The sequence below is a fragment of the Ascaphus truei genome, chromosome 1, assembly GCF_040206685.1.
Source record: "Ascaphus truei isolate aAscTru1 chromosome 1, aAscTru1.hap1, whole genome shotgun sequence".
In the NCBI taxonomy this organism is placed as follows: domain Eukaryota; kingdom Metazoa; phylum Chordata; class Amphibia; order Anura; family Ascaphidae; genus Ascaphus; species Ascaphus truei.
Genome location: NC_134483.1, coordinates 94,663,349 through 94,689,698, shown reverse-complemented (window position 1 = coordinate 94,689,698; position 26,350 = coordinate 94,663,349). Strand labels below are relative to the sequence as shown.

At 40.8% G+C, this 26,350-nt stretch overlaps 1 protein-coding gene across 1 annotated transcript in view; it reads right to left on the bottom strand.

Moving 5' to 3' along the window:
* ZFYVE16 (zinc finger FYVE-type containing 16) overlaps nt 1-25,078 on the bottom strand; it is a 40,499-nt gene extending 15,421 nt beyond the window's left edge. Inside the window, 14 exon segments of the mRNA XM_075592244.1 lie at nt 4-108; nt 540-575; nt 577-645; nt 2,798-2,880; nt 4,845-5,069; nt 5,889-6,044; nt 6,506-6,625; nt 9,794-10,037; nt 12,655-12,806; nt 15,401-15,577; nt 16,529-16,625; nt 17,753-19,974; nt 21,265-21,372; nt 25,000-25,078. Coding sequence (XP_075448359.1) covers nt 4-108; nt 540-575; nt 577-645; nt 2,798-2,880; nt 4,845-5,069; nt 5,889-6,044; nt 6,506-6,625; nt 9,794-10,037; nt 12,655-12,806; nt 15,401-15,577; nt 16,529-16,625; nt 17,753-19,974; nt 21,265-21,337 — 3,759 coding nt within the window. The 5' untranslated portion in view covers nt 21,338-21,372; nt 25,000-25,078.
* Nucleotides 25,079-26,350: the final 1,272 nt, after the last annotated feature.

Sequence of the window (26,350 nt, the reverse complement as noted above, 5' to 3'; positions counted from 1 at the left end):
GATTCCATCGCTGTTCTGCACACAAACCAGGTGAGAATCTGCTTCCAGGCTAAAACTAGCACCAATGCTTATGACATGTTCGTTGGAAGAATGGATGACCTTAAGCATCTTTAAAAACAAAAACAAATTGGTGACACGACCTGTATTATATATTTAATTCCCTGTACATTTATAAAGTTCTGAATTTCTAATTCAAATGTAACCCCCCCCCCCTCCCTCCACACACTGCAGACTGATACTAGCACACATCAACTCCTCCAACCGTCACCATTGACAGAAGGGCCAAGAGTCCGTCACGTCTCCGTCTCACTCCCGCCCCCAGCCTCCGCTCCCCCTCCCCACTCATTGACCGGCGCTGTAGGCCGATCCTGTGTGGTAGTGAAGCAGGATCAGGCGCGCGGTGACCGACCGACGTTAATCAACATTTCTGCTCCCCATCAGGGTTTGGCCAGGGAAGCTGCCCTGCTCACACCACCTCCCTAGTTCCGCCATTTATCTATTTAAGCAGTGAAAAATGTTCATGATCCCATTTCACTCACCTCATTATGTCTCTTAGAAGGGATTTTTATGCAGGTTCTTGCCCATTTCCATATGAATTAACAAGCCGTCCACGTGCGGTATTGTATATTGATAATTTCGAAGATCCTGCAAGAGACAGGTAAGCACAACAGTGAGGCAACTAGACAAGCATGGAGTGGTTACACACCAATTGTGTTTATATTCATTCGAGTAGATGTGCACTGCCGTAGACACAGGAAACAAACACACACACACACACTTTCAATTATCCATTAAAGTAGCAATTCCCCCTCGGCCTCAAAAAGTCTGCGTTCAGCAGTCCGCACTAACCACCATATTTTATTTTTTAACTTTATTTAACAGGTCTCGTCTTGGCCTTTCCAACGTTCTTATATTCAGGCGATCGAAGGGTTTGAAATATTAGTGTACAGGTAGTTAAAATGAGGCTCTCCAGAGTCCAGTACAGTCTAAAGCTTATTATGGTAACCTCAGAAAGTAGAGATTGAAAAAATCATTAAAAAAAAAGGGAATCTCTATCATAGTACGAAAAGAAAAGAAAAGAAGTATGGTGTAATCAGTATAGCAGTTACAAAAGGATTTCTGGCAAAAGATTAACATCCTCTGACACATGGACCAAGTGGGAAGATAAGAAAAAAAAAAAAAAAGACAAAAGAGTAACAGTAGTGTAACACTATGCTTGATAAACGAACCATGCAGTATGGATATGTTAGAGTAGCACTTACATGTGCTTATGGTTGGAAAAATCCTATCTGAAGGCATCCAAATAGTAAGAAACTTGTCAAAGTTCTCCTTGGAGTATCTTTTTAAATAGGCCCTTCTTAAAGACAGATAGATAACAAGTGCCATAGCATAATACAGTTTTATTAAAACAAGTCTAAAAAATATATATAATCTTTCCACTCACAAATGCCTCTCTTGAATTTGTGCATGTCAAAATACAAGGCTTTTCTGCACAAAAGATAATCCCTGCTCCTTTACCTTAAAATAGTCTACGTTACCAGAGATTGTAGGGCTCGGTGGGTTATTCTCTCCCGTCCGCCACACTCTACCGGAATGATTAAACTATCCGCTTCCCTTTCCACTTTGTCCAAAGTGGATTACCTCCGAGGACAGACCGGGTGGGTGATTATATTCCCCTCTGCAAATGTTTTAGTCTGTGGGTCATGTAGATAACTCCTGGCATAGTAAATGTCAGGCAGATGGAACGCATGCGTAAATGGTGTTGACGAAACACCTACGGTAGCCTTTGCTGGTCAACCGAACACCTTTACTCCTAGCTTCCTCAGGGGTAAGCTAGGAGCAAAATACATTGGTTGACCAGCAGAGGCCACTGTGTTGTCAACACCACTTACGCATGCGTTTACTCTGCTTTGACATTCACTACGTCAGGAGTTATCTACGTGACCAACGTACTAAAACCTTGGCAGAGGGGAATATCGTTACCCGTCTTGGTCTGTCCTCGGATGCAATCCACTTAGAACTAAGTGGAAAGGGAAGCGAATAGTTTCATCATTCTGGTAGAGTGTGGCAAACACCACCGGACTCCTGAGGAAGGGAGAAAATATACCACGAGCCCTACAAGCTAGACGACCAGAGGAAATGAAGCCGGGATTATTTTTAATGCTGAAAAGTCTTGTATTTTGACATGCACAAAAAACTCAAGAGGCATTTGAGAGTGGAAAGTTAATATTTTTATTTTAGAACTGTTTTAATAAAACTGTATTATGCTATGGCACTCTTTATCTGTCTTTAAGAAGGGCTCATTTAAAGAGATACTCCAAGGAGAACTTTGATGACTAGTTCCTTACAATTTGGGTGCCTTCAGGTAGGATTCTTCCAACCATCAGCACATGTAAGTGCTAGTCCAACATATCCATGCTCTATGGTTAGTTTATCAATCATAGTGTTACAACACAGTTCCTCTTCCCACTTGGTTCACGCGCCAGTGGACGTTCATCTTTTGCCACAAACTCAGTGATTTGGAAACTCCTTTCTGATTCCGGCAGCGGGACAAGGACACATTTTGTTGCGATTTCAACCAGGAACTGGACTTTTGAGCATCATTATCTGTATGTAAACCGCATCGCATTTAGGTTATTTACACCACTTGCTGTATTGTTACAAATTTAATTGTATATCAAAAATAGGGTGCTGGCGCTTCTTTTGCAAAAGGATTTCTAGTACAATGTTTTTTAGGTTAACAAACACTAGTCAACGTTTGTAGAAGCTTAACGATACCATAAAAATCCCTACTTACCGTTAGTAAATTAATTATAGTATGTCCTATTTCTCCAAATACAGGTTTCCGCTGGCGATGACTTATTACCGGAGAGGGGTACACTTCAATATAATTAAACAAAAAAAAAATTTTAACAAATGATTTCAAAACACCATGCTCATTTACTGAATCATTAGTAAACAGTCCACATTTCTTATTAAAAAGATGCAGTTCCCGCTAATATGACATTCTAAAGAAGTGAGCTCCACGTGATGTCCTTCAAAGCAGCTCATTCAAATTTATTTTTCTGCAATTTGCATATTATTTAATCAGGCCTAATGCCTGCATTAGTGTTCACATTGCCACTCCTACTGTTCATTCTCACTTTCTCCACTCCATCAACACAGAGCTGTTCTACAAAGGATTTTATTATTAGGGAAAAAATGGCTTATCTTAATCTACTCAGAGTTCAAGGCCTACTAATGTTACCCATTGAGAGAGGATTAGGCCCGTAATATAGTGGGCGCGCTCGCAGTGCCTTGCGCGGCACTTATAATTGGCTGTTAGCCAGCCGTTCTATACTAGGGCCGCGCGCACGGCAGTGAGCGTGGAGACAGCGCCGATCGGGGGGGAAGACTCCGAAAACTATGTTGTTTTTGCGCTGCTCAGAGTCTGCAATGTATGTATGTGCGCGGGCGTGTGTATATATATATATATATATATATATATATATGTGTGTGTGTGTGTGTGTGTGTGTGTATATATGTGCGTGCATATGTATATATTTATCAAAATTGCACATGTTAAAATTATTCTCACGTCATAATTTTTTTAATTTTTAAAATATTATATAATAATTTATTAACTTTCAAACAAACAATCTATGCACACACGTCGCTCACAGCACAGACCCGTACACACAAAAAGTGTGTGGCACGTGCATTCGCACATGCGCGCCCAACTATAGAACAGCCCTTAGAAGCCTTGTTAATTTAAGTTGTGGGCTCTTTTTAGGAATAAAATACAGTGAGATGGGGAGGGGTGGGGAAGAGAAGGTGAAAACAGATACCATATATGCCTTTATTTATATATATATATATTAAAAAAAACATGCATGGGGGAACAAGCTCTTTAAACATCTTGGATAAAGGGTTTAGACAATTGATCAAAAAAGTGATGTTTGTTAATTCAAAATAAACTATTTTGTACACATTTCCTGATTCGGTTTTCCCATTTTAGGTGCTGGGATTTTATGAAGCGATTTGTTTTTATGGTCACAGATTTAAGACAAAATATTTGTTTTCATTTTTGAACCCTTTTCTGGGCTGCGGATTTCAGGTTTATTTTTTCTAGAGCTCTTAAACTATACTACATATGTTATACTATAAGGTCAACTATGCAGAAAAGCTTACATTGAACTTTTATAGTGTAACATGAGAAACCAGCACCTGACAAAGTAATAATGCTGAAGTGAATATACTGTTGAAATTACTGAAAAGGACTGGGGGAGTTTATGGAGAGAAAATTATTAGAAATTGTTAGCAGTGTGCGGAATCCATCTGGTCTGTGTGTGTGTTAAATGTTAGTATGCATGTTGATGCAAGAGTGAACTTTCCTCCAGAGGGGGGATATGGACTGTGCCTTGTTGCTCAAATACTCAAGTGTTTTGGTCAGCTAAAAAGAACCAGTTTAGGTTAGATGTATTGATCTATGGAGTCAGTCTGAGATAGATAAGAAGACCTGTAACTTGATTGGTTTAGAAGAGCATTATCCCCTTGTGTACAGGGAATGCTGTTATGTCATTATATTCTGCCTAGTAACCTATGTTAAACAAAGGAATCTAAAATGTATTAAAGCCTGCATGGGCCCTCCCCTGGCAGAGTGTCTAATGGACAACTTTCGTGTATGATCATACTCTGTGCTCTACGAGCATGTATTAAACTATTCATTATCAACTAACCCTTGTTTGTACGTTTGCAAACATCTACACACCTATTTATGTTGCTGCATATTTATGTGTATGTGGGGGGAGGGGGGAAAAAAAACCCCTATGGAAATAGTTTTTCAAATAATTATTTTAACTCACCACCATATTCTGCTCCCAACCTCAACATTAAACGGATGGGAAAAACTTTTGCCCAAGGCACCTCCATTTTCTGTATAATGACTCCAAACAAGAAAGGATTATTTGGTAAAGGGAGTCCACCGAGATCCTGAAAAGTAGGTGCAAAAAACAGGAATCCGCCATGATCCTTGCTACTCAGGAAGCTTTCAGTAAATGTAATGTTTTCCAAATTGCCTATATGTTTTCCTGTTGAAAAATATACAAAATTAGATTACTATTTGCCTCCAATTCAATTTAAAACAGGTTGCCAAAAAAATAGGGCTAGTTTATCTAGCGATAATCTCCATGATTCACTAAATGCCGATGTGGGGGTTCTCATCCCGATTCAAGTGTAACTGCTACGGACTTGCATGGCTCCACAGCGGCACTTAGTAAACCTCCCCCTAGGTTTTATGTCCGAAAAATATATTAGATGCATACATAATTGTGATACCATCACTAGTCAAGCAGATGAACATTGAAGGGCATAAACATCATTTCAGCGTAACCAAAAGGGAAAACAGTAATTATACACAAATGTAAAAAGTAGCAGTTACCCTATGCTATAGATCTATGGCACCGGGGGTCTCTGGAGGTGAATGACATTTATTTCAGCTTGGATGACGTTGCATGTTTGGATTGTAATGCAGGAGATTTAAACGCATTTTGTTTCTCTTGGGTAGGATGCACCTTACTCGGCAAGTATCTCAGGAACCGAGAGGTCCCCAAAGCTGAACTGCTCCTGTTAAGTGATATTTGTACTTAAACAGCATTTCTTTCAAAATCCTGTGCACACGAATAGATATGAATTCAGTTGTGTTGAATTAGTGTGTTGAAAGTTGCTTAGAAAAATAAATGGCCTGCTATGCGGGCTGATTAGTTACAAAAAGTACTAAAAAAATAAAAATAAAATGATGATGTTTGATTTGTTTCCTCATACTTGTAAATCACACAATTTTATTGCGGTCATTTAAAACAGATGCATTTTTCAGTTAATCTTTTACTAGAGCATAAGAAGCTTTGTACCTTTCTGTGCATCCTTATAGATGTCCAGAAAAAGTTTGAATATATCCTTTGGGAGAGTGTCTTCATTTTCTAAACAGGTTAACAGAACTACAATTTCAGCCTGACCCAGGCCATGTAATCCATTCGTCGCGAAGTACCAGCACCTTTCCGAAGAATCTTAAGAAGCATAAAAATAACACGTCAGCCATTCATAAAGCTCTTCACAATCGTGCAAAGTAATTGTTTTTTTCTGAAAAGTTTAACAGTGCAATACACAAACACTTAATGCCATTCTGTTTTCACTGGATGTCCCAACATCTCCCGAAAGGGCCTCAATGTACCTGTATTATATTTTGGTTCTCTAATCCTGTGAACCTGTATTGTCTTTCTGAAAAAGTCCTAATAAACATAAATTTGACAACATTCTACATGTCATTCTGATGACATGTTGAGAGAAGAAAAAAAAAATCATCATGTCTCAACATTCTCTGCGCCATTTTAGTTAGAACAATTCAGCAATATCAGAACACTAAAGCAGAATTACTTCATAAGCCAGATACAGGATACAAATACATGTCATGTTCCATCTTGTTCCTCTTCCATTTCAATGCAAATTAGAAAATATTGGTCTTACTTACAAGATATTATCTTCACATTCACAAGCAAGTTAGCATTCAAGATGAAGGTCAACGGGTTAGGTCCTTCTTCCATAAGCAACATAACCTCTGTATTAGTGGAACAGTCTTCTACCAGCGCATCTGAAACAGATTTTAAATTAATTTTACTTGCACACTAAACAAAGCCCAAAACAGCATATAGGTTTTGTTCCTTCTTGTATATAGCTTGAAAGTGTTTGGCAGTTTGACATACAAAAAAAAGTTTAATTATTTAACAGGCAACCATCTAATTGTTGTTAATTCCTCTCCCTCTTACAGATCCCCGTCACTGGTCTTGAGAAGAGAGGGGGGTGGCGGGGGAAGCACAAACAAATTATGAACACCAAATTGACTACCCTGTAAGTAGTATGACCCCTTTGTTTTTTTTAATAACTGTATTTGTCCCATGTCTTATTACCCACCTCTGGTGGCGCACACTAAAGGTTTCAGGAGAGTCCTACGGATGGACAGGAACCATATTCAATCTTAATTCCATAAAAGAAAATGTGAGATTCCAAATACGGAGATGTTCCACTACTTACAATTGAGGCACTTCATTTCCACTGGGCAATCATACAACACTGGTTTTAGCAGCACACTTTGAATCCATCTACAGATCCATGCCTTTGACCAAGTACGATTTCCTATCTATCAAAAACGTATCTGTAACGCCTCTGATTTCCCACACAAAACAGTGAGAGGACTTTGAGGAAGGGGGGGGGGGGAAGTCATTTGATCCAATGGACTGGGGGGGGATATCTGGAAGACTACTGCATCAGTTTCTATCAACAGCAACTTCAAATAAAAACAGTTACAAGATGCTTAGGTGGTATCAAACCCCCAGACAAAATTACATAAAGCATAACCCCAGGTGCCCCCCTTTGTTTCCATAGCTGCAGTATGACTGGATATTTTCTACATATATTTGTGGCAATGTCCATCAATAGTGACTCTTTGGAAATAAAATTCAATATGATAAATAGGACTCTCCACTTCTCCCTGAAATCTGTTCTGGCTTTGCTAAACAAACCGCCCAATAGAACAAACACAAGTTCATAACTCATATACAGTCTGCCACTAGATGCTATAACACAGCCTCTTAGAAACAAGCAGCCTCTATTTTAAAGAACTTAAGATATCTTTTTTGAATGATACTATCCATACATTCTATGCCATTTGGGACCTGTGGCTCAGTAACAAGAAACACTCATTAAGATTGGGCCAATATTACTGTTGGTTATATTATTATTATTATTATTATTATTGTAATTAAAAATAACGGACAGATGCATCAAACTAAATGCAAACATGCTGGTTTATCCTCATGGGTGACCAATGTGATTTTCACAAATCTTGTGTACTCATGTACTTTTGTGGTCTGTACCCTTTCCCCTATAATACACAAGTAAATACAAATGCAAGTGGGTGACGGTGTGAGGGGTAGAAGCATACAGGCGTTGGGCTGGAATGCAGAAGACAACAATACAACTGAGAAACAACCACTGGACACAAGTGAAAAGCCAATTCAATAATAGCATAATAGGAATAAAATGGAGACCCTTTTTTTTTTTTTAAATTACTTTATTTGAAATGCTACTGTTAAGGGCCAGTTCAGATTTGAAATGCCTGCTAAATTACCCAGATTGCAGAACGGAGATTATCCCCAATTGCTGAGAATAGCCTCCCAAGAGTACAAAATTACACCTAAATGATGCTCTCGTCCTAAATTTTAATGTTAGCAATTTCTAGTTTCAAAATGAATACAAAAAGGGAAGCATTAAATATAATTCTCCATAAGAATACCAGTTAAATTACCAACTCTAAACCTTAATTTTAAATGGAAAAATTGACCAAAAACACCTTACAATTGAAGTTCAACATTGTACAAAAAAATATCCTTTCAATTCCTCTGGATAAATAAAAAAAAAAGCAAGAGCTCAAAAATATGAGACATACAAATCAGCATAATTAAGATCTCCATATTTAAAAAAAAAAAAAAAAAAAAAAAGTAATCTGTCTTTAAATCTCCTTACAAAAACCGCTCTGGTTGTGTTGCTCCGTAATGAGATGCATTAGTCACATTCCTATCCAACATCTTCATCCTAACCAAGACCATTGGCTGGCTTTGGGAGCAGCTGAAGGCCTGCTTGAATGTTAATTCAATATTATTATTTACTAAGAACCAGATCAATAAATGTACACACGTAATACAGCCGACTCCATATGTATACCTCACACCAGCGGTGCGCAAACTGAGGGGGCGGGAGAATTTGCAGGGGGGGGGCGCAGGCTGTTACAGAGACCCCGCGCTCTTCCCACAGGAATTTAATGCCGGCGGAGGTGTGAGGCCCCTATAAACCTCACTTACCTACTGGCAGCCGGGTCTTCGGCGACGCGTCGCCATTGAACGCTCGTCCAATGACGTAGTGGGATCACATGATGTGACACGCAACTTCATTTGAAGCCGTGCCTTCGGTGGAGGGGGGGTGCGAAGCTGCGGCTCCCAGGAAGGGGGCTGCAGCTGGAAAAAAGGTTGCGCAGCGCCGCCTTACACCTTTCACCATTAAGCCCTTAATCACCCCCCTTCACCTTTTGTGTACTAACCATAACCCCTTGGGAATATCATTTGTGAACAAATGGTTCACATTCACATATCCCCAACAAACTCATCTGCGGTGGCCAACTCACGTCATGGCTAGAAAGATGCTAGATCATATTATATATTCTTTTTTATTTTTGTGATGCTTATAAAAATTACAAATAAAAGAAAGTACTTCATTAAGGGAAAAGTTCCAAAGCAAAGCTTCATTTAAATCTGTACATTTTTAAAGCAAGTGTATATTTAAATAAGTGCTCATTGCTGTGGGTGTAGGTGACATAAGAAATAAATGAAAATACAGATGTGGCATGACTTCCTGTCACTGGGGCAATCTGTGTGACCACCCCAGAGGATTAGTTCTGTGTGGGGTTGGTCCGGAAAGCATGGAACCCTCCCCTTCCCCCCACAGCAGCACCATCTCCAGAGTCGGTTTCTTTTGCTTTATCAGCCGCAGTTCTGGAGACCGCGAATCCTGCTACATCTGTACATGTAGATTTGTATCTGGGACTTCCATATAGACCAATGGGGGGGGGGGTGGAGAAAGGAAGCCTACTAATTAAATATTTATGCATATATTCAAATTAAAGGCATTAGTGTGACATGGATTGCTGCTTCAATGTATTTAACTTGTATAAATTGTATTTTTTAGAAGACACAAATAAGAAACTTACCTCCGTCCTCTGCAGATGCCAGTAAGAGAGGTGGAAGTCCTTGCTCGTCATCTGGGAGAAGATTCATCTCTCTACTCACACATTTCTCAATACCACACAGCATTGTATAATCTGAAGATGAAGTCACTTTAAAGGCACTAGCTGTTTCAGATAAAGGCACCTTAACACTTGACGTTTCTGGAGAGGTCTCAGGCTTCGTTGGTGCATCAGATCCTTTCATGTTGTCAAGAGCGGGACAGGCAGCCTATAGAGAAAAGATTGACACTTTATTTCCACGTATAGTATGTAATAGTAGGATTTCATATCTTTAAAGGCCGCACATGGATTCTTTAAAAAAAAAAAAATTCCTCTTAAAGTCTTTTGATGAAAAGACCAACCAAAAAAGCAGTATTTCAACTACTGGATTAGTTGCACTGGTGCAAATGTATCCATATTAACGCCCAGATCCACAAAAGGGTGGTAAAGCTTTAGTACGCCTTTACTTCCATTCATATACATGGGAGTAATGACACGCTAAAGCTTAACTATCTTTTGTAGAACTGGGCCCAAGAATACTTGGCAAAAGTGAGTAGCATAGCCAGGTTTTTTTTATTTTTTTTATTATATATATATATATATATATATATATATATATATATATATATATATATATATATATATATATATATATATATATATATAATCACCTAATACCTTCATAGAGCATATACACAAACAATCCCTCAAAGCAACACTCAACTTCTGATTTAAATAATACACTTTTAATAGTGTATATACAAAAACAAATTGTGCATTAAAACTTCTTGTGCGTTTAGGAACCGGGCGCTGAACCCTGTGCGGGTTCACTAAATTGGCATATATAATGTCGCCAATCGCCTATATTCATACGCCAGCTAATTTGCAAAAATCTAAACTTGCTTGTGTTAGTAAATTCATCAGATTGAATCCCATATAAAATGGGAGAACAGGTAGTGCCATTCAAGCAAGGAGCCTGTATGGTATATGGCACTTAAATAACTGGTACAATAGGTAAGTGCATAGAACCAATCATATAGTTGATTCTAAGAAAAATTGACTCTGTGATAGGGTATTGTTTATTGTATACACCCAGCGATTCTGTATTAAGGTAACAGAACTTAGTTACCCAGTGAGTTGTGCACTCACCCAATGCTATGTGCAACTATTTACAAGGAATGGAGAGTAATGAATTATGGACAGGTCACATCCCGAGGTGGTATGTAGGTTGTGGCTGACTATAATGTGCCACCAATAACACAGTCCATAATTAGTCTTCTGTGAGGTAACGGAGCTACAATTGCCCCCACAAATAAAGTAAACCAAAACAGTGCCCAACAATAAAATAAAGATACTAACTGTAGCTAGTGGTTGCCTCACGGGCCCACATCTTTATAAGCTGGCTAGTATACAGAAAAAGCGCCATGAAAATTAACCGTGCTGCCGGTACCAAACCGAGACCTCATGTCTCAGTCGCGCTAATGACGTTCGCGTATTGCGTCAAACACCCGCGTGCGTTTTGTAACTTCTTCGGGGGTGGGCGAGTCCCTACTTTGTCCATATTCTTATAGTTGCCATGGCAATGGAAACAGCCATGATTGAACATTCCGGATGTTTTGCCACGGTTTCTAATATATCCCTATTATCCTAATAAATTGTTTTTCTTGCTTACTGTACTGTATGTTTTTTATTTCCATAGAACTGTTTTCTTGGCCCTTTTATATGCCCCATCTACACACGTCCTGTTACACGTCCATCTATTAACCGCTTGAGGCAAAACCTGTCTGGTATTTTTGACCAACACCTAAACAGCAAATCTGATATATTGTAGCTACTTGCAGTAGCAGACACTATACACCCATCTCTGTACACACACACACACACACACACACACACACACACACACACACAATACTGGGGATCACGCGAGACCGCTGTAACTTACTTAACGGGATTCAGAAGCCTTGTTACGCGTCGCCATGGCAGCAGGGTCAAGTGACGTAATCCGCGGCATCATTTGATCCCGGTAAAAAAAAAAAGTAAGGGTGGGGCGAGCACTGGGGGGGGGGGGAGCAACTCCAAAAGTTTGCGCTCCCCTGCACTAAAGGGTAATTTGTTCTATACACTTTTACCTACAGTACCAGTTATTTTAAGAGCCATATAGGCTCCTTGCTTGAACTGCACTACCTGTTCGCCCAGTTATATGGGATTCAATCTGATTAATTTACTAGCACAAGCAAGTTTAGATTTTTGCAAATTAGCTGGCGTATGAATATAGGCGATTGCAGAACCCGCATAGGGTTCAGCGCCTGGTTCCTAAGTGCTCAATAGGGTTTAATGCACAATTTGTTTTCGTCTCTACACTATTAAAAGTTTATTATTATTTTAATCCGTGGAGGTTGAGTGCTGCTTTGAGGGACTCTTGGTATATGCTTTATTTCCATTACCTATTAACACCCCTCCAGAACGTTAATATATAACATAATAGCTGAGCAAGGTCTCCCCACCCTGCCCATTGCCAATACCTTAATACTTTAATCCTGACCTCACTAAGTAATTTATAATGTCTCTATATCCAAACTACTCTGTCACAGACTCATTAAAGCAAAGAGTTCCTTGCTTCATTTGCTATTACAGCTTCATGTTATTTGTATATTATAATGCCCTTTGTTGCATTTCTAGAATATAATAGAGAAATAAGAGTCTCTTATGACTGAAGATGGCACTTCTGGTTTGTCTTGAATAAGATATTTACTCCATTTTCTATCGTTCTACAGATTACAAACATACACTGGACATCTTATTTCTGATGAGGTGATAGACTGCAATGTGTTCCGGTCTCTCACCATTGCAGCGTCTGGTGAGACGGGAGAAGTCGGACTTGAGTCCTGTGAGGATCTCTTGCCAACACCTGAAAGTTTACTTGTGTCAGCAACTTCACCATTGGGCAGCAGGCCGTCTGCAAACCAAACTCTCTTTTGCTCTCTCTGACACATTCCTGTAGGGATTTAAAAAAAAAAGACTACAATGAGTGTCTGGGTTTAACACACAAAAAGGTATCAAAATGATACAGAAAGTCGCATTTATTTTTTATTTACACAATAAGGCAAATTGGGTTAGGATTCACTTCATGTACTTGAATATTTACATGCACCATATCATAAGGGCCAGTGATGCAAATGCAAGAATACATGTCACTACCACACTAGTGTCCAAGGACACATTGGGGGGCCTATGTATCACGATCATATTTTAATTCTTTATCAAAATTGTTGTGCCAGAAAATAGTACACATTTTATGAATGAATGCTTCATACACAACGCACAGTTTAGTGGTTTGAAATACATTGATGGGGTTGGGTCATGCAGAGTACACGATTAACACTTTTAAATTAAAACAGAAGTGGGTTTTTTTTTGGTTTTTTTACTTGGTGTTAGTAAATATAAAATAACTTATTTATAATGGGCATGTGAAAATAGATTTTGTTAACTTGTATAGAACAGTTCATGTCGCATCAATTCTTTTTATTGATTCCTAACCTAATTCTGCACACTACAAAAAGACATGGGGCGCGATTATAGTTCCCGAGTGTGAGACAGAGCATAACATCATGCGGGGCTGTCGCTCGCGCAAAACGTGCACTGAGGCTGGAGGTGATGGGGAGGCGTGGCAGACATGTCACCAGGCTGGTTCATCCTCATTGGCTGAACCGCTCACGTGACGCAATAAAAAAAACGCTCACGCTCACTATGGGCAGCCTCATTGAGGAACACACATTCGTACTCGCGGCAAGCAATGTCGTGCGCGCGCGGCCACTACACATGCGGGCTTAAGGATTTAGGCCAAGCTGAACTTGGCGGACAATTGATGCACTTTCCTTTTGGGGGATGGGGGTGGGGAGGAACATTTTTTTAATATATACTATTTCCATTGGTATGCCTAGCGCAGTGCATTTGTGTGCCCACAAAACATTGTTGCTCATGGCATTGAGAAATGCCAGGTTAGTACAAAGGCGCAATTTGAAATTATATTTCTGGGTGACAAAGACATTTGCTGTGCTTAGTCCTACAAAACAAAAAAGCTCACATTTCCCAAAATTATAAAGGTAATGAAAAATGGCTCCAAAAAGATGGTCCCATCCCTCAGAGAAAGACCAGAACAAGGTGAGAGGACATCGGTGTGCAAACTTCTTTACAATGTTCACAAGCATTTTTCAATACAAGAAACCGTAGATGGACCCTGCTTAAATAATAATTAAATCACCACCGCCTGGAAAGATTTCACCAAAAACTATGCATCAGAAGAACAAAAAAAGAAAAAATGCATGCATGCTTGGCACAAATCTCACCTGTGCAGAGAATATTATATTCTTTAATTGCCTACATTGCAAATGTACAGAGTTACGTTATTTTCAGGTGCCAGTCATAACACCATTTTTTTACCAGTTCATTGTATTGTGCAACAGGACATTCAAGGAACATCATGCATTTGTTGCTACACTGTTAGTTTGTTAAAGTTTGTGTGTCATACTGTAAGTGTAAGCAGCATGTAACACAAAGTTTATGTACAATGCTGAAGCTCTTCATGTGCAATAGATTCTTTGCCGATGTTCTAGGACTTCCTGGGTAATGCTGCTCACATTTGCAAGCACTGATTTATCCCATCTTTAGTTGCTCAATAACGGAAAGGTTTTTTTTTCTGACGACATCCTCATCATTCAATGTCAGGAGTTGGAGTAATCCAAGACTTTCTGAATGTCCTTTTTTTTAACACAGGATTGAAGCAGAGGGTCCCTGAAACAGAATCGCATTAATTTTTAGCTCAGGGGACCCACTGCTTCCAGAGAGAGACCTCCAAAAGGGGGCGACGGTATCTCAGCAAAGTTTAAAAGCTCCCACGTCACGAGGGCCAATAGGAAGCCGAACCGGTTGACGTCACAGCTCCCTATTGGTTCGCAGGGCACAGGCACTTTGAAACTCTGCCATTACATGAACCCTGGTAGCGGAGTGGCTACCGGCACCTGCTACGGAGGCAAGTATCCCTGGAGGGGTCCCCAGAGCTGAAATTTATGGGGTTCAGCGTCGGAAACCCACTGCTTCAATTCTATGTTTAAAAAAAAAAAAAAAAAGTTTTTTGAAGTGAATCACGTGCTTGGATTACCGCTTTTAATGGCAAGGTAAGCAAATGTCAATACCATTAAATGCTAAAGAATTTTTTTTTTTTTTAAATGCCCCAAACAAAACGAGTCAATAGATCCGATGAGGAAATCACAGAAGACAGAGCCAGGAAGAATATTTTTGCCAAAATGATTGAGCAGGAAACAGGTACATTTCTGAAGAAATTCTTTTTTTTTTTTTTATCAGAAGAAACATTGCAAACTGTTAATGATCTACAATGGTTAAATGGCTCTGTACAAATTAGTATTTTTATTGCAGCATGATCCCAGCTTTAAATCACAAACACACCTTAAGGCTAATCTGTTATACCATCACCATATAACATCAAATCAATTGACAGCAACACAGTTTGACAAAATTCAGACTTCTGCAAAAATCTAACGAACTCCAACTACTCATTTTTGCGTAATTTACCTTCAACTCCTGGTTGTTTAAGTACTGAGCCAGGCACCAAAACAGAAGGCGGCAGTAAGTTAAGTGCACCTGCTGCCTGGGCCTGCACCAAAGCAGGGCTGGTAGAACAGTTTTCAGAGAGGGCATTGGGACTTGAGCTAGGACCCGGTGGACTCATCATCCTTTCAAAAGTCTGTACTAAAGGAAGGAAAAGAAAAGTGGCACTGGGCTGCTTCTCCGATGCGGTTTACTAAGGCTAAAAAATATAGACGTTAAAAAGTGTGTCACCAAAATGGGGACAAAAATGAAAAAAAAAAAAAAAAAAAGCACACAAAAAAAAAAGATTTTTACAAAATCAATAGAAAGCAGAGCTAGGGATTCATTAGAAAATGCTTCTTACAAACACTACAAAACATATATACCCAGAATAAGGAAAAAATCAAACCCAAGAGTCACTAAAGTGTGTTATTCTGGTAAATATATGACTTCAAAAGGAAGCAGCTGATTCAAGTGTCACTTAAATGGATATGAAATTGATCAACATGAGGTCAGAATAGCAGTGGTCACAGGTGTGATCATAAAGGCAACCAACCACAAGTGCCTCAAAGACAGGCACAGGAAACCAGGGGGGGAGGGGGGGATAAAACTGCTGTATGAAAAGTATTGGTCCCTTGGATTAATCTCTATCATGCTACCAACTGCAGTCCAACACATGGAATGTCGCCTGGAACCAGTGTATAAAGAATTAGTGTGGATTTCTGTTTGTTCTTCATCCCAGAACAAATGACGGCAAACTTGCCAAAGCTGCAGACGGCATTGCAAAAAAATTTTTTAAAAAATACAATAAAATAAAAAATAAAGAAAGTGCGTAGCGATATACCTGGTACAGCCTTTGTATAGTAAACTTCTGCTAAATACAGTTAAGGAATTCGGCGAGTCAGGAAAGACAAATATCCTAGTTTGTGAATTCTGAATATGGAAGAAAATTGGGATTTTATGAAATTATGGTTAAACCAAAGAATTCATTTTAACATTAGAAGCTGGGTAACACCATGGTCCACATTTAGCAAGCCATAAGGAACCTTATGGAATATGCAAGAAAACAAGCTGCAGTGTACACAACACACACAAAAAAAAAACACAAGTTACCTTTACTAATGAAGCCATAGCAAACAACACACACTCTTGCTTCTTTCTCCATGTACTGCAACTTGCACTTCTGACTGCAACAGACAGCACAAAAAACCTAGGGGAGGGGGACAGATGGAGGAAACAAATACAAAAATGCTGACTTTTGTAGTACATGCGTATTTCACACTAAGCAATTCAAATTGCATCTGAATGACAGAATCCTCGAAATATACAATAAACTAAAAACTGAAATTGCAATTATTAGTGGGTTTATAACACACATACAGATGTAATTCATCTGATGTGGAAACCCCTCCCTGTCTGTAACACTTGCTCCTACTGCCTTATTCAAGGACATACCCTATTTCCTCGATTCTAAGACGCACCTTTTTTCCCCGATTTTCACATGTCTGAAATCGGGGTGCGTCTTAGAATCAATGTATTAATTTTTTTTTTTTTTTTTTTTTTTTTAAGTGTCTATAGTACTAACCCCCTCTTTTCACTTACCATGTTTCAGGAGAGGTCTCTTGTCAGCAGAGGACGAAGCGGGCGGCGGGACAGGTCCCAAGTCTGCTGGTGAATGAAGATAAGAGGGCGGGCGGTGGCGGCGGCAGCTGATCATAATTGCAGAAGAGCAGTACAGGAGCAGAACGGCATAGGGGAACGGCTTGGGAGGTGCACACTGTAACCGGAAGTCAGACACGGTCAACTTCCGGTGTTATAGTGTGCACCTCCCAAGCCGTTCCCCTATGCCGTTCTGCTCTTCTGCAATTATGATCAGCTTCCGCCGCCACCGCCGAGGACGCTCTTATCTTCATTCACCAGCAGACTTGGGACCTTGCCGCGCACCTGGGACCTCTCCTGAAACATGGAAAGTGGAAAAAGTGAAAGTAATTTTCCTTGATTGTAAGGGCCAAATCGATGGTCCATCTTACAAAATCGAGGAAATATGGTATACCAGGAAGTTTGAATCTGGTATGCAGGGTTTAAAATGGCTTACAGGAGCTGGTTGCACACCAAGAGTGATACAAGTGCTAAATGTTATCTGCCGCCTCAGTCATTATTAAGTGCAGTTCAAGAAGGTCCTGTATCACACGAAAAGAAACAGCATCAATATTTTGATGCTGCATCTTAAACATAACCATAAGGAAAACGGTGCTTCATATATTATTTCAACAAAAAACAGAGTAGCTTGTATCACTACTGAGACATAAATAAAAAGGTTCTGCTTGCGCAACTTACTTTTCCACAAGCTCGACAATGATGTCTTCGCTTTCTGAAGGTGAACTTAATGCTGCAATTCATGCAGTTTGGAGCTTCAGAGTCAGGAAGCCAGGTTGGCTGTCTAAGGCCCAAGGCACAGCTTTGAGTAGCCCCATTTTCAGGCCTGCCCACTTTATCTTTGCTACTCAGCTCGGGACTTTCATCTGATTCCACATTAATTTGCTTCCTCAAGAGAGAGGCACTGGCATCATCATCATCATGCTGTGCTTCAACATGTGAGGCAGAGCTGCTAGGACATAGATTTGCACTAGCTTGATCAGTCATATCCTCCTTTATGTCCCGATTCACAATCTTGCCGGGTTGTAACCCACTTGGGGGCTTAGGTGGCTGATGAAATAGCTGTTTGGGTCTGGCACCTCCAATGTGTGAAATCATATTGTTAGCACACGGGATGTGGACTTCTGTTTCAGTTGGATAATTGGACTTCTCTGCAATAGTTTTGTTTTGCGATTGTGCAGCCAGAACACTACCTTCCAGCTTAGATGAATAGTCTATCTGATTGCATGCTGCGCTATCAACCGTTACACCTGTGCCTGGAGTCTCATCAGGGGCTAAGCCATCACTATAATTACCAATGCCAGTTTCACTTGTAGGGTCTACACTACCTGCAGGACTTAAATCATATGTCGGGAAATCATTTTCAAACTTATTTGTGCTACTTAAATGACCATTCTCTTCACTGAGAAAAGCATCAAGCTCAGCATCACTGATATAGGAGTCACCCAATAATATGTCATCCTGTTCAGTCAGCAAATTCTGGCTTATTACAGCATCACTTAAAATAGCGTCATCAAAATCACTGCTGTAAGTCTGATGAAGGACGGGGTTAGGTGGCTCAACTTTGCATTCCTCCACAATAGGCAACGCAGTCTTGATTTGTGGAGCGTTACTGTTGTCCAAGCTTCCTAGGTCTAAACCCTTTTCTTGCACTATAGCATCCTCTTTTCCCAAGGACGACATAGGTGTGTCTGGTAAATATTCTATTTCAGTCTCTTTCTCACCTTGTGATATAGTAATAGATAGATCTTTCACAGTTACTGCACTTATGGCATCATTATCTACCACCATATTATTTGCCCTTACAGTCACATTACATTCTTCGGTCCCCAAAGCGACCAATGAATTGCATGGTGAAATGTCTTTTGGCAGGGAAATCGATGTCTGTCCATCGTCTATAGGCAAAGAGGCGGTTAAAGAAACATTGGGCAATTCATAAGCACACTCTGATGAGCTCACATTTTCTGGCACAGATTTTTGTGTTTCAAATGACTGCTCTTCACTGTAAAGGTTAGAATCACAGGTTGCAGCAGATCCTAACAGAACATTTGCACCATGTGTTGCAGCACAGGCTGCCGATTCAGAACTCAATGCTTCCATCATTTCCTGGTGTCCAGAAGATAGGTTGCAATCAGATTCCTTTTCGCTTTCTTTTACTTCTAGACATGTATCTCCTTTTAGTGTCTCACATGGAAGATCATCACTTATATAACCTTCACTACATGAGGTATTTGGACTGCTTGGTGTATGTAAGTTGGAGACATTTGGGGCTTCTTTTGCTTGATCTGTATTGTTGACCAGACCTGAAGGTACATTAACTTTTGTATCATAATCATCATTGTCGTGATTTCCGTCCAGCAGCTCAGATTCGCTCATTGGTGAAAAATCTGAATCTGGAAACGCAATACCCACGCATTTTAATTCATCCGCTTTCAAAGAAATGCAGTGATCTGCCGGTGATCTAGAAGGAGAATTGGGGTCAGACAATATTTCAGAGTCAGACCCAATGTTTCCACCAGTCAAAGAGGCATCGGGAATGAAAACGTTATTGTGACTACTTGCTGCATGGATTAAACTGCCTGTGTCACTGATAAGATCACAAACAGGCACACCACTCCTCCCTGCACTTGAAGTTTCTTCATTGGAAGTGCTTCCGTCCACACAAGATAGAAGATCTAGTCCGGTCACATTTATGTCACTTCGTGAGGCAGGATTTAATGTTTTTAAATCAGTCTCGTTCTTTGTGGAACACACAAAAGAAAATGACTGTGGAGGGCTGCTGCTTTGACTTGATTGTTTCCCGAGAGCTGCTAAATCTGGCTGCACGTAAATGTCAACCAAGGACAGGGAATGTTGGTTTGAGTGGTCAGAGGCTCCGGCTGATTGACGGTTTTCTAACTCACCTGTGCAGACAAATAAATTAAACACATTTTTAATCTTTTCAAATCCCAACAATCTATGCACTACCTGACTTTACCATCTTTTGCTATTCCCGAACCTCTTTGCAACATAGAATGGCAAGAATATTTTGAATTCATTATCTCTGTAATATATCTACCAATACATCAAATTTCCGAATTTCTTTTACCCTCTACGTCTTAAAGCAGAAATATCAGGGGTTTTTTTTTTTTATAGCATTACTGGAATAGTTTGGGTCCAGGGTCTTGGTGCAAGATAACAGGGAGCTTTCCGGAGGTCAAGAAGTAATCACGACCTATGAGATTGAGACAGGAAGCTGCCCACAAGCCACAGTGAAAGAGGACAAAAGTCTTCTTCAATAAAATGCATCTTGAACCGTGAGATCTGTAGTCATATGGACGTTTACGTCCTCCACAATAAATTATTATTGGCACAGGTTTTTAGCATTGATACCCTGAACAAGTCTTCCCAATAAACTGCTGACACACCAACAATAGGCTCTGACCAGTTTGGGATATTTTGTCTTCCCCCTAATTAAGAAACCTATTATGTTACAGGTATTACACAAACCACATTCACTTCAACATCATCACTAAGTATGCGGCATAAACATCAAACAATAATATTGAACTATTACGACTATCCTGGATATGCATTTTTATTTTCTGAAACATCGTTGCTGCCAAAGCAATGTGCAGCAAAGCAATGCATTGCTGGCTGTTCTGGCATCTAAGGAGTTAATTCCACAACCGCATTCCACTGGTATTCATAGCACAGATCATACTACTTTAGCTTAAAGGTTCAGTCCAAGCGGCATTTCTTTTTTGTAACAGGATTTACACAGGTGGTCTCCAGAGCTGAACTGCATTGATTTCAGCACCGGGGGCCCCGATTGTTGAGATACTTACCGTCGTATGGGGTGCCGGTCTCTCTTAGAAGCCCTGTTTGGGTTCACAATATGGCGGTTTAAATGTCAAGCGGGCCAATAGGATGCCGTGATGTCATCTCTTGCATCTTCCTATTGGCACATGTGACTTGGACATTTAAAAACAGCAGAGAGATAACGGAACCCCATATGGAGCCAAGTATCACGGGAAGCAAGGGGTCCCCGGAGCGGAGATAAATGCTGTTCAGCTCCAGACACCCAGTTTCAAACCTATTACACATACAGTATATAAACACACAATATAAATATATATTTTTGTTTTGTTTTAAATGCTGCTTGGACTGAACCTTTAACAACTAAATGTTACCACTGAAGACAAGTTATGCACCTGCATTCTGCTCAAAAAAATCTTCCAACAGTTTATCCAGGTCCACGACTGCTGCTTGGAAGTAATTATCCATCTTCTAATGGATCTACAATGGATATTCTTTGGCACCTGAAAGAGAATAAAAACATTTTAGGGAGGGGAAAAAAAAATAAAATAAAAAATGAAGGTTTTGCTGGATAGTACACAGTGAAATACAGTAGTCTGTTTCCAAAACAGCACATGAGTACATATACATTGCATAAGACCTCGGATATGGTCAAAAAGACCGTGCTGAGGTGCGCTGAGGGGAAACATTATCCCCATCAGCGTGGCTTTAGACGGCGCTTCCGCACGCTTCCGCAGGCGTGTGGAAATGCAGGAGACAGGCAAGTTTAAATTTTGCCGCTCATGCAAGCGCAGGGCCGGTCACGTGACTGCCAGAAGCCAATGGCAGTCCGTGACATGGCGCGCTAGCCCCGCTTCCCGATCCGCCTCCCACCCGGCACACAAGCGCGCTCGCTGACGCTCATGCAGGGACAAGAAAAATCTCCTGCTTGAGCAGGAGAGCATGAGCGTCAGCGCTGCCCAGCGCCGCTCCCTGCACCATGTCCCAGGCCTAATATGTATCTGCACATTTGGGGAGAGACAGTCACAGAGAGACAGTCACAAAAATGTATATATACACTATAAATGATAGGCATTACACTTCCAGCTACTCAAAATACCAATTGCGTATGGTAGCAATCTGTGCGAGCTGTAAGCCTTCAGTGTTCACCAAAAGTTTCCTCTTTCCTTGCCGAGTGTTCGTTAGAATGAGTTAGGAAAGGATACGCGAGATAGCAGTGGCTGTCTCTACATTTTGATCATTCATGTAGAGAACTCATTCCATTGCAAGTTCCAAGGAATTTTCTAAATGGTTGTAGATACTGCTGCATATTATATGACATGCTCAAGCTTGTAATAAAAGATTTCAAATGTTAAATCCAAACTACTCAAGTTCACTTTCTTTGTCAAATATTTTATTATATGGTTTCTTGAAATCAAGACACATTTATACTGCTCAATTTAATAGATGTCTGCTTTCTTTGCAGCATGCCAAATACCCGCTTACATTTTCAGTCTTCCTGGGAGTTTTTAATCCTAGGAAAAAACGGTTTAATGACATAAGGAGCATTGCATATTTTTAAGCGATCTAGAAATAATTAGGGCTGAATATTATGAATCATACTGATCAATAAACTAAAACCAACCATTTAGCTACTCAAGTCATTATAGATATGAGCATCTTAAATATATAATAATTGTTTGGGTTGAGTGGCACACAATGTTTTAACAGCGCACTCATTAATTGTAATTATGTACAGTAACAGAAAACTTGACGAGGGTTTTTGCCATCTATACTTTATCAATTTTTGTTTATTAGTTATGAGATTCAAGCGTCACTTCTATAAATAGAATATATTGGAATGAAGGGTAAATTTAGAGGTGGAGATAACAGAAGAGATACATGAAACATGTAGAGTTGCAGTAGGCAGCTCGTGGCTGATAAAACACAATGAACTGTAGATATGTCGTATGTAATGTCTACTGGTATCACTAGTGCTAAAGAAAATTACAATCTAGCAAAAAACTGATGTTAAAGGTGCAAAACCAGCGGCTCTATTTTTCAAGTCATTTTGTTGACACAACATTAAGCTCTGCTATGGTGAAGAACAGATGATATCAGCTTGTTTTCTGATTATGTAGACTCGAGTATAGAAGAAAATGGCTGCTATTTCACTTACTCAAAATGCGTACGAGTTCTAAAAATAAAAAAACAGGATGTACTTTGATTTCCAGTGTATTTCTTTATTTAAAAAAAATAAATAAAAAAAACCTCAGGCTGTAGTTTCAATCCTCAGCAAGAGGACGTTCAAGAAAACTTTTACGGTCTCTATAAACACACAGGTAAGATACAAAAGATATATAGATATAGATAGATACAGTAACTTCTGGACAGAACCGCTCAGCCACAACTCAGAAGTGGACACATGGAAAAAACACATTGCAAACAGCACATGGCATTCGAGAAACACTTAGTCTGCCCAGCCTAATAATCTTGTGATTCCCTTATCTCTGTATTTTATATAGTCTCTGTGCTAATAATATTTTTTTTTTTTAAATAATGAGGGAGAGATTGGGATTATCATTTTTACTTGTGGGTGCTTCAAGCATCCATGCCCCAGCTGGCCGTGGGGCCCAGTTTCTCAACTGCCCCCAGGTCTTTAACAACCAAGGCCACTCCCCAACCACCCGAACCCACCTCCTCCACTCCCTGGATCAAACCTCCACTCCTCAAACACCCAGTCAGACTCCTCAGCCCCTCCATTAGACTCCCCCTGCCCCTTGGTCAGACCCGCTCCTCATCCCCTCAGTCAGACACCGAAGGGGTTATTATAGTGTGCTTTTCTGTCGGGGGGTGGGATTGTATTGTGTGCGCATAGGGGGGGGGCATTGTGTAGGTGTGTGTGGGGGGGACATTGTGTGTGCCATCGGGGGGAGGGAGGGGTGCTGTCATCATCCCTTTCGTTGCCGCTTCCTATTGGCCCGCATGACCAGTACCCACAACATGACATACCGGTACCCGGCTTGACTAGTGCTTGCCTAGGCACGAGCCAGCGTGAGGTCCACAGGAATGTATGCACCACTTTACAGAGCAGTCATAATATAATACTGGGTGCCAAGTGCACCAAATAGATGTGAAAGAATTCAGGTCCTGATTAAGGAGTGTAAAGTCACTCATTTGCAAACCTAAAAAAAAAAATACTTCTGCTGCCCGCATTAATGGCATAGGTTTTAATGTACGCTTAAAAATATATGATAAACCTTTCATTTATTAACACAGATACCCAGCAAGCTCAAACTTCACCCTTTTAACTTGGAAGGTCATTTCACTTGCTGCAGGAACAAGACCCATTATGGTTTTTTCCCCTCTCACAGAGGTAAAAGGAAAGGTTTCACAGTGTAGTGTAGGACCTGCATTATTTTGGTTATACCTTGACGTTGGTATGCAGGCTTATGACGCCTTTGGCCAAAGGGTTAACTAAATAACCAATTATTATTATTGAAGTATTTTACTTTATATGTTTTGTCAATTGGATGCAGCATTGGGCACCCCCTGTCTCTTGTTATAAACCTTTCATTTATAGCAGGGTCTGAAACTAGACCGCATTTCTAAAGGTAAGATGTTTATGTTGGAGACATACAGCTAATGAGTGTAAATAAACAGAAACGACGAGCACACACGTTAAATCAAAGAAATCAGACGCGGCAACAACACCCGCACAACCAGTTTGCTCCACACAGGAATAATACATAATGAACAAAATAATAATAATATATACATATACAGAGAGACACACACACACACACACACCTCTCATCCCAAGTCTCTCACACACACACACACACACACACACACACACACACACACACACACACACTCCTCAAGTCACCAGAAGGGAAGTGACTGTAACCTCCTCTGAGCAGGACCCCACTCGTCTCCTTGCAGCATTATAGTATTTATTCTGTATTGTTATTACATTATCTCACGCCCGCTGCCCTTTGGAAATATGGCATTATAAGCACATCCAGGCTTTTCTCTATGTACCATAAAAACATTCCTTTAATGGGGTGTATAGGCCTCCCCTCCGGGTGACTACCGTTAGGAGCGGTTACAATGTTTAACCCCTTTATTCCCCCCTCCCTCTCTCTCACCTCCTCGGCCTCCTCCTCTCTGTGTGTCACACTCACTGCGCTTCTCTCACCCTCCCACCCATTACCCCAAGGACTCTTACCTCCCACGTCACGTGATCCCTATGCCCACGTCACGTGACTCGATGACGTTCGCGCGTCAGTCATAAGGGCCGGGGGGAGGGGGTGGAGGGGACAGTTGCTGGCTGATTTGAATAACGTGTGCCAGCGCGGTGTCTGTGTTGGCGCGCGCAGCTGCCCTGCACACCGTCCGTTAAGTTCGTTTCTTTTTTTCTTTTTTTCTTTTTTTACCACTTGACCTCGCGGCGTGTGGGTGAAGATAAAAAGGAGACGCTGCGTTGATCGCGCATGCGCGTTGTCCCAGGAAGCACTGCATTCACTAGCCAGCAAAAGGGTTTTGTGATGCTCTCGAGCGCGGCTGCAGCGTTGGCCATCTTTAATCAGGGAATGCATACAATACTGCAGAAGCTTGCCATCTTTGTTAAGGGCAACGTCTAAGAATAATATTTTGACATTTGGTAGCACAGCTGCCAACCTGCAGGGCTTTTAGTAGAAAAAATGGAGAGTGAACTCCAATGTTCCAATGCTGCAATCATATAAAAAAAGCAAAAAAGAAAAAAAGAAAAAATGCAATCACTGTCCAGGAGTAACTAGGAAAGTCTTTAGGCAGGTGTGAGATAATAAGTATAAAGAAATAAAGTCGAGATGGCTATGAAGGTATGGGCACACCAGTCGGGGGTTAATATGCAAATGTGAACCAAAGATACAAAGCAGTGAGACCGCAGCCACATCAACTATTGATCAATAATAGTCCCAATAATGCTAACCTGACCCGACTGTTAATCCTGCCACCTATTCAGCCGTGTATTGCAATGAAGCAAAAAATCCCCTCCAACCTGTATGAGGCAGGGGAATCCCAGCTGCAGAGAAATCAAAGAACCTGGGTGCTCCTTTGCTGATCTGCCGGTGGACACCGCAACTCATCTGCTGCCTGGCGTGTATGCCAAACCCTCAGCTCACCGATGTTGATGACGTAGGGGCTGCGTCTCCGAAGGCCACGGCCGCGCTGCACTGGGGTCCCACGGGTGGTGCGATCAAGCCCATGGATGACACTGGGGCTCCATACCTCGAGGCAACCAGCCGCGCTGTGACTCCGGCAGATGACGTGTAGGCCGTGTCACAGGGCTCGCCGGCTGTGTTGCACTGGGGTCCCCGGGTAGAGCGCTCCAACCCTCCGATCACACTGGGTCTGCCTCCAGAAGGAAACGGCCGTGCCGGGACTTGGGGTACTGCATGCAGGGTGTTGCTGTAGCGCAGATTAGCTGGATACCGCCTCCGTTCAGTGTTGATAGAA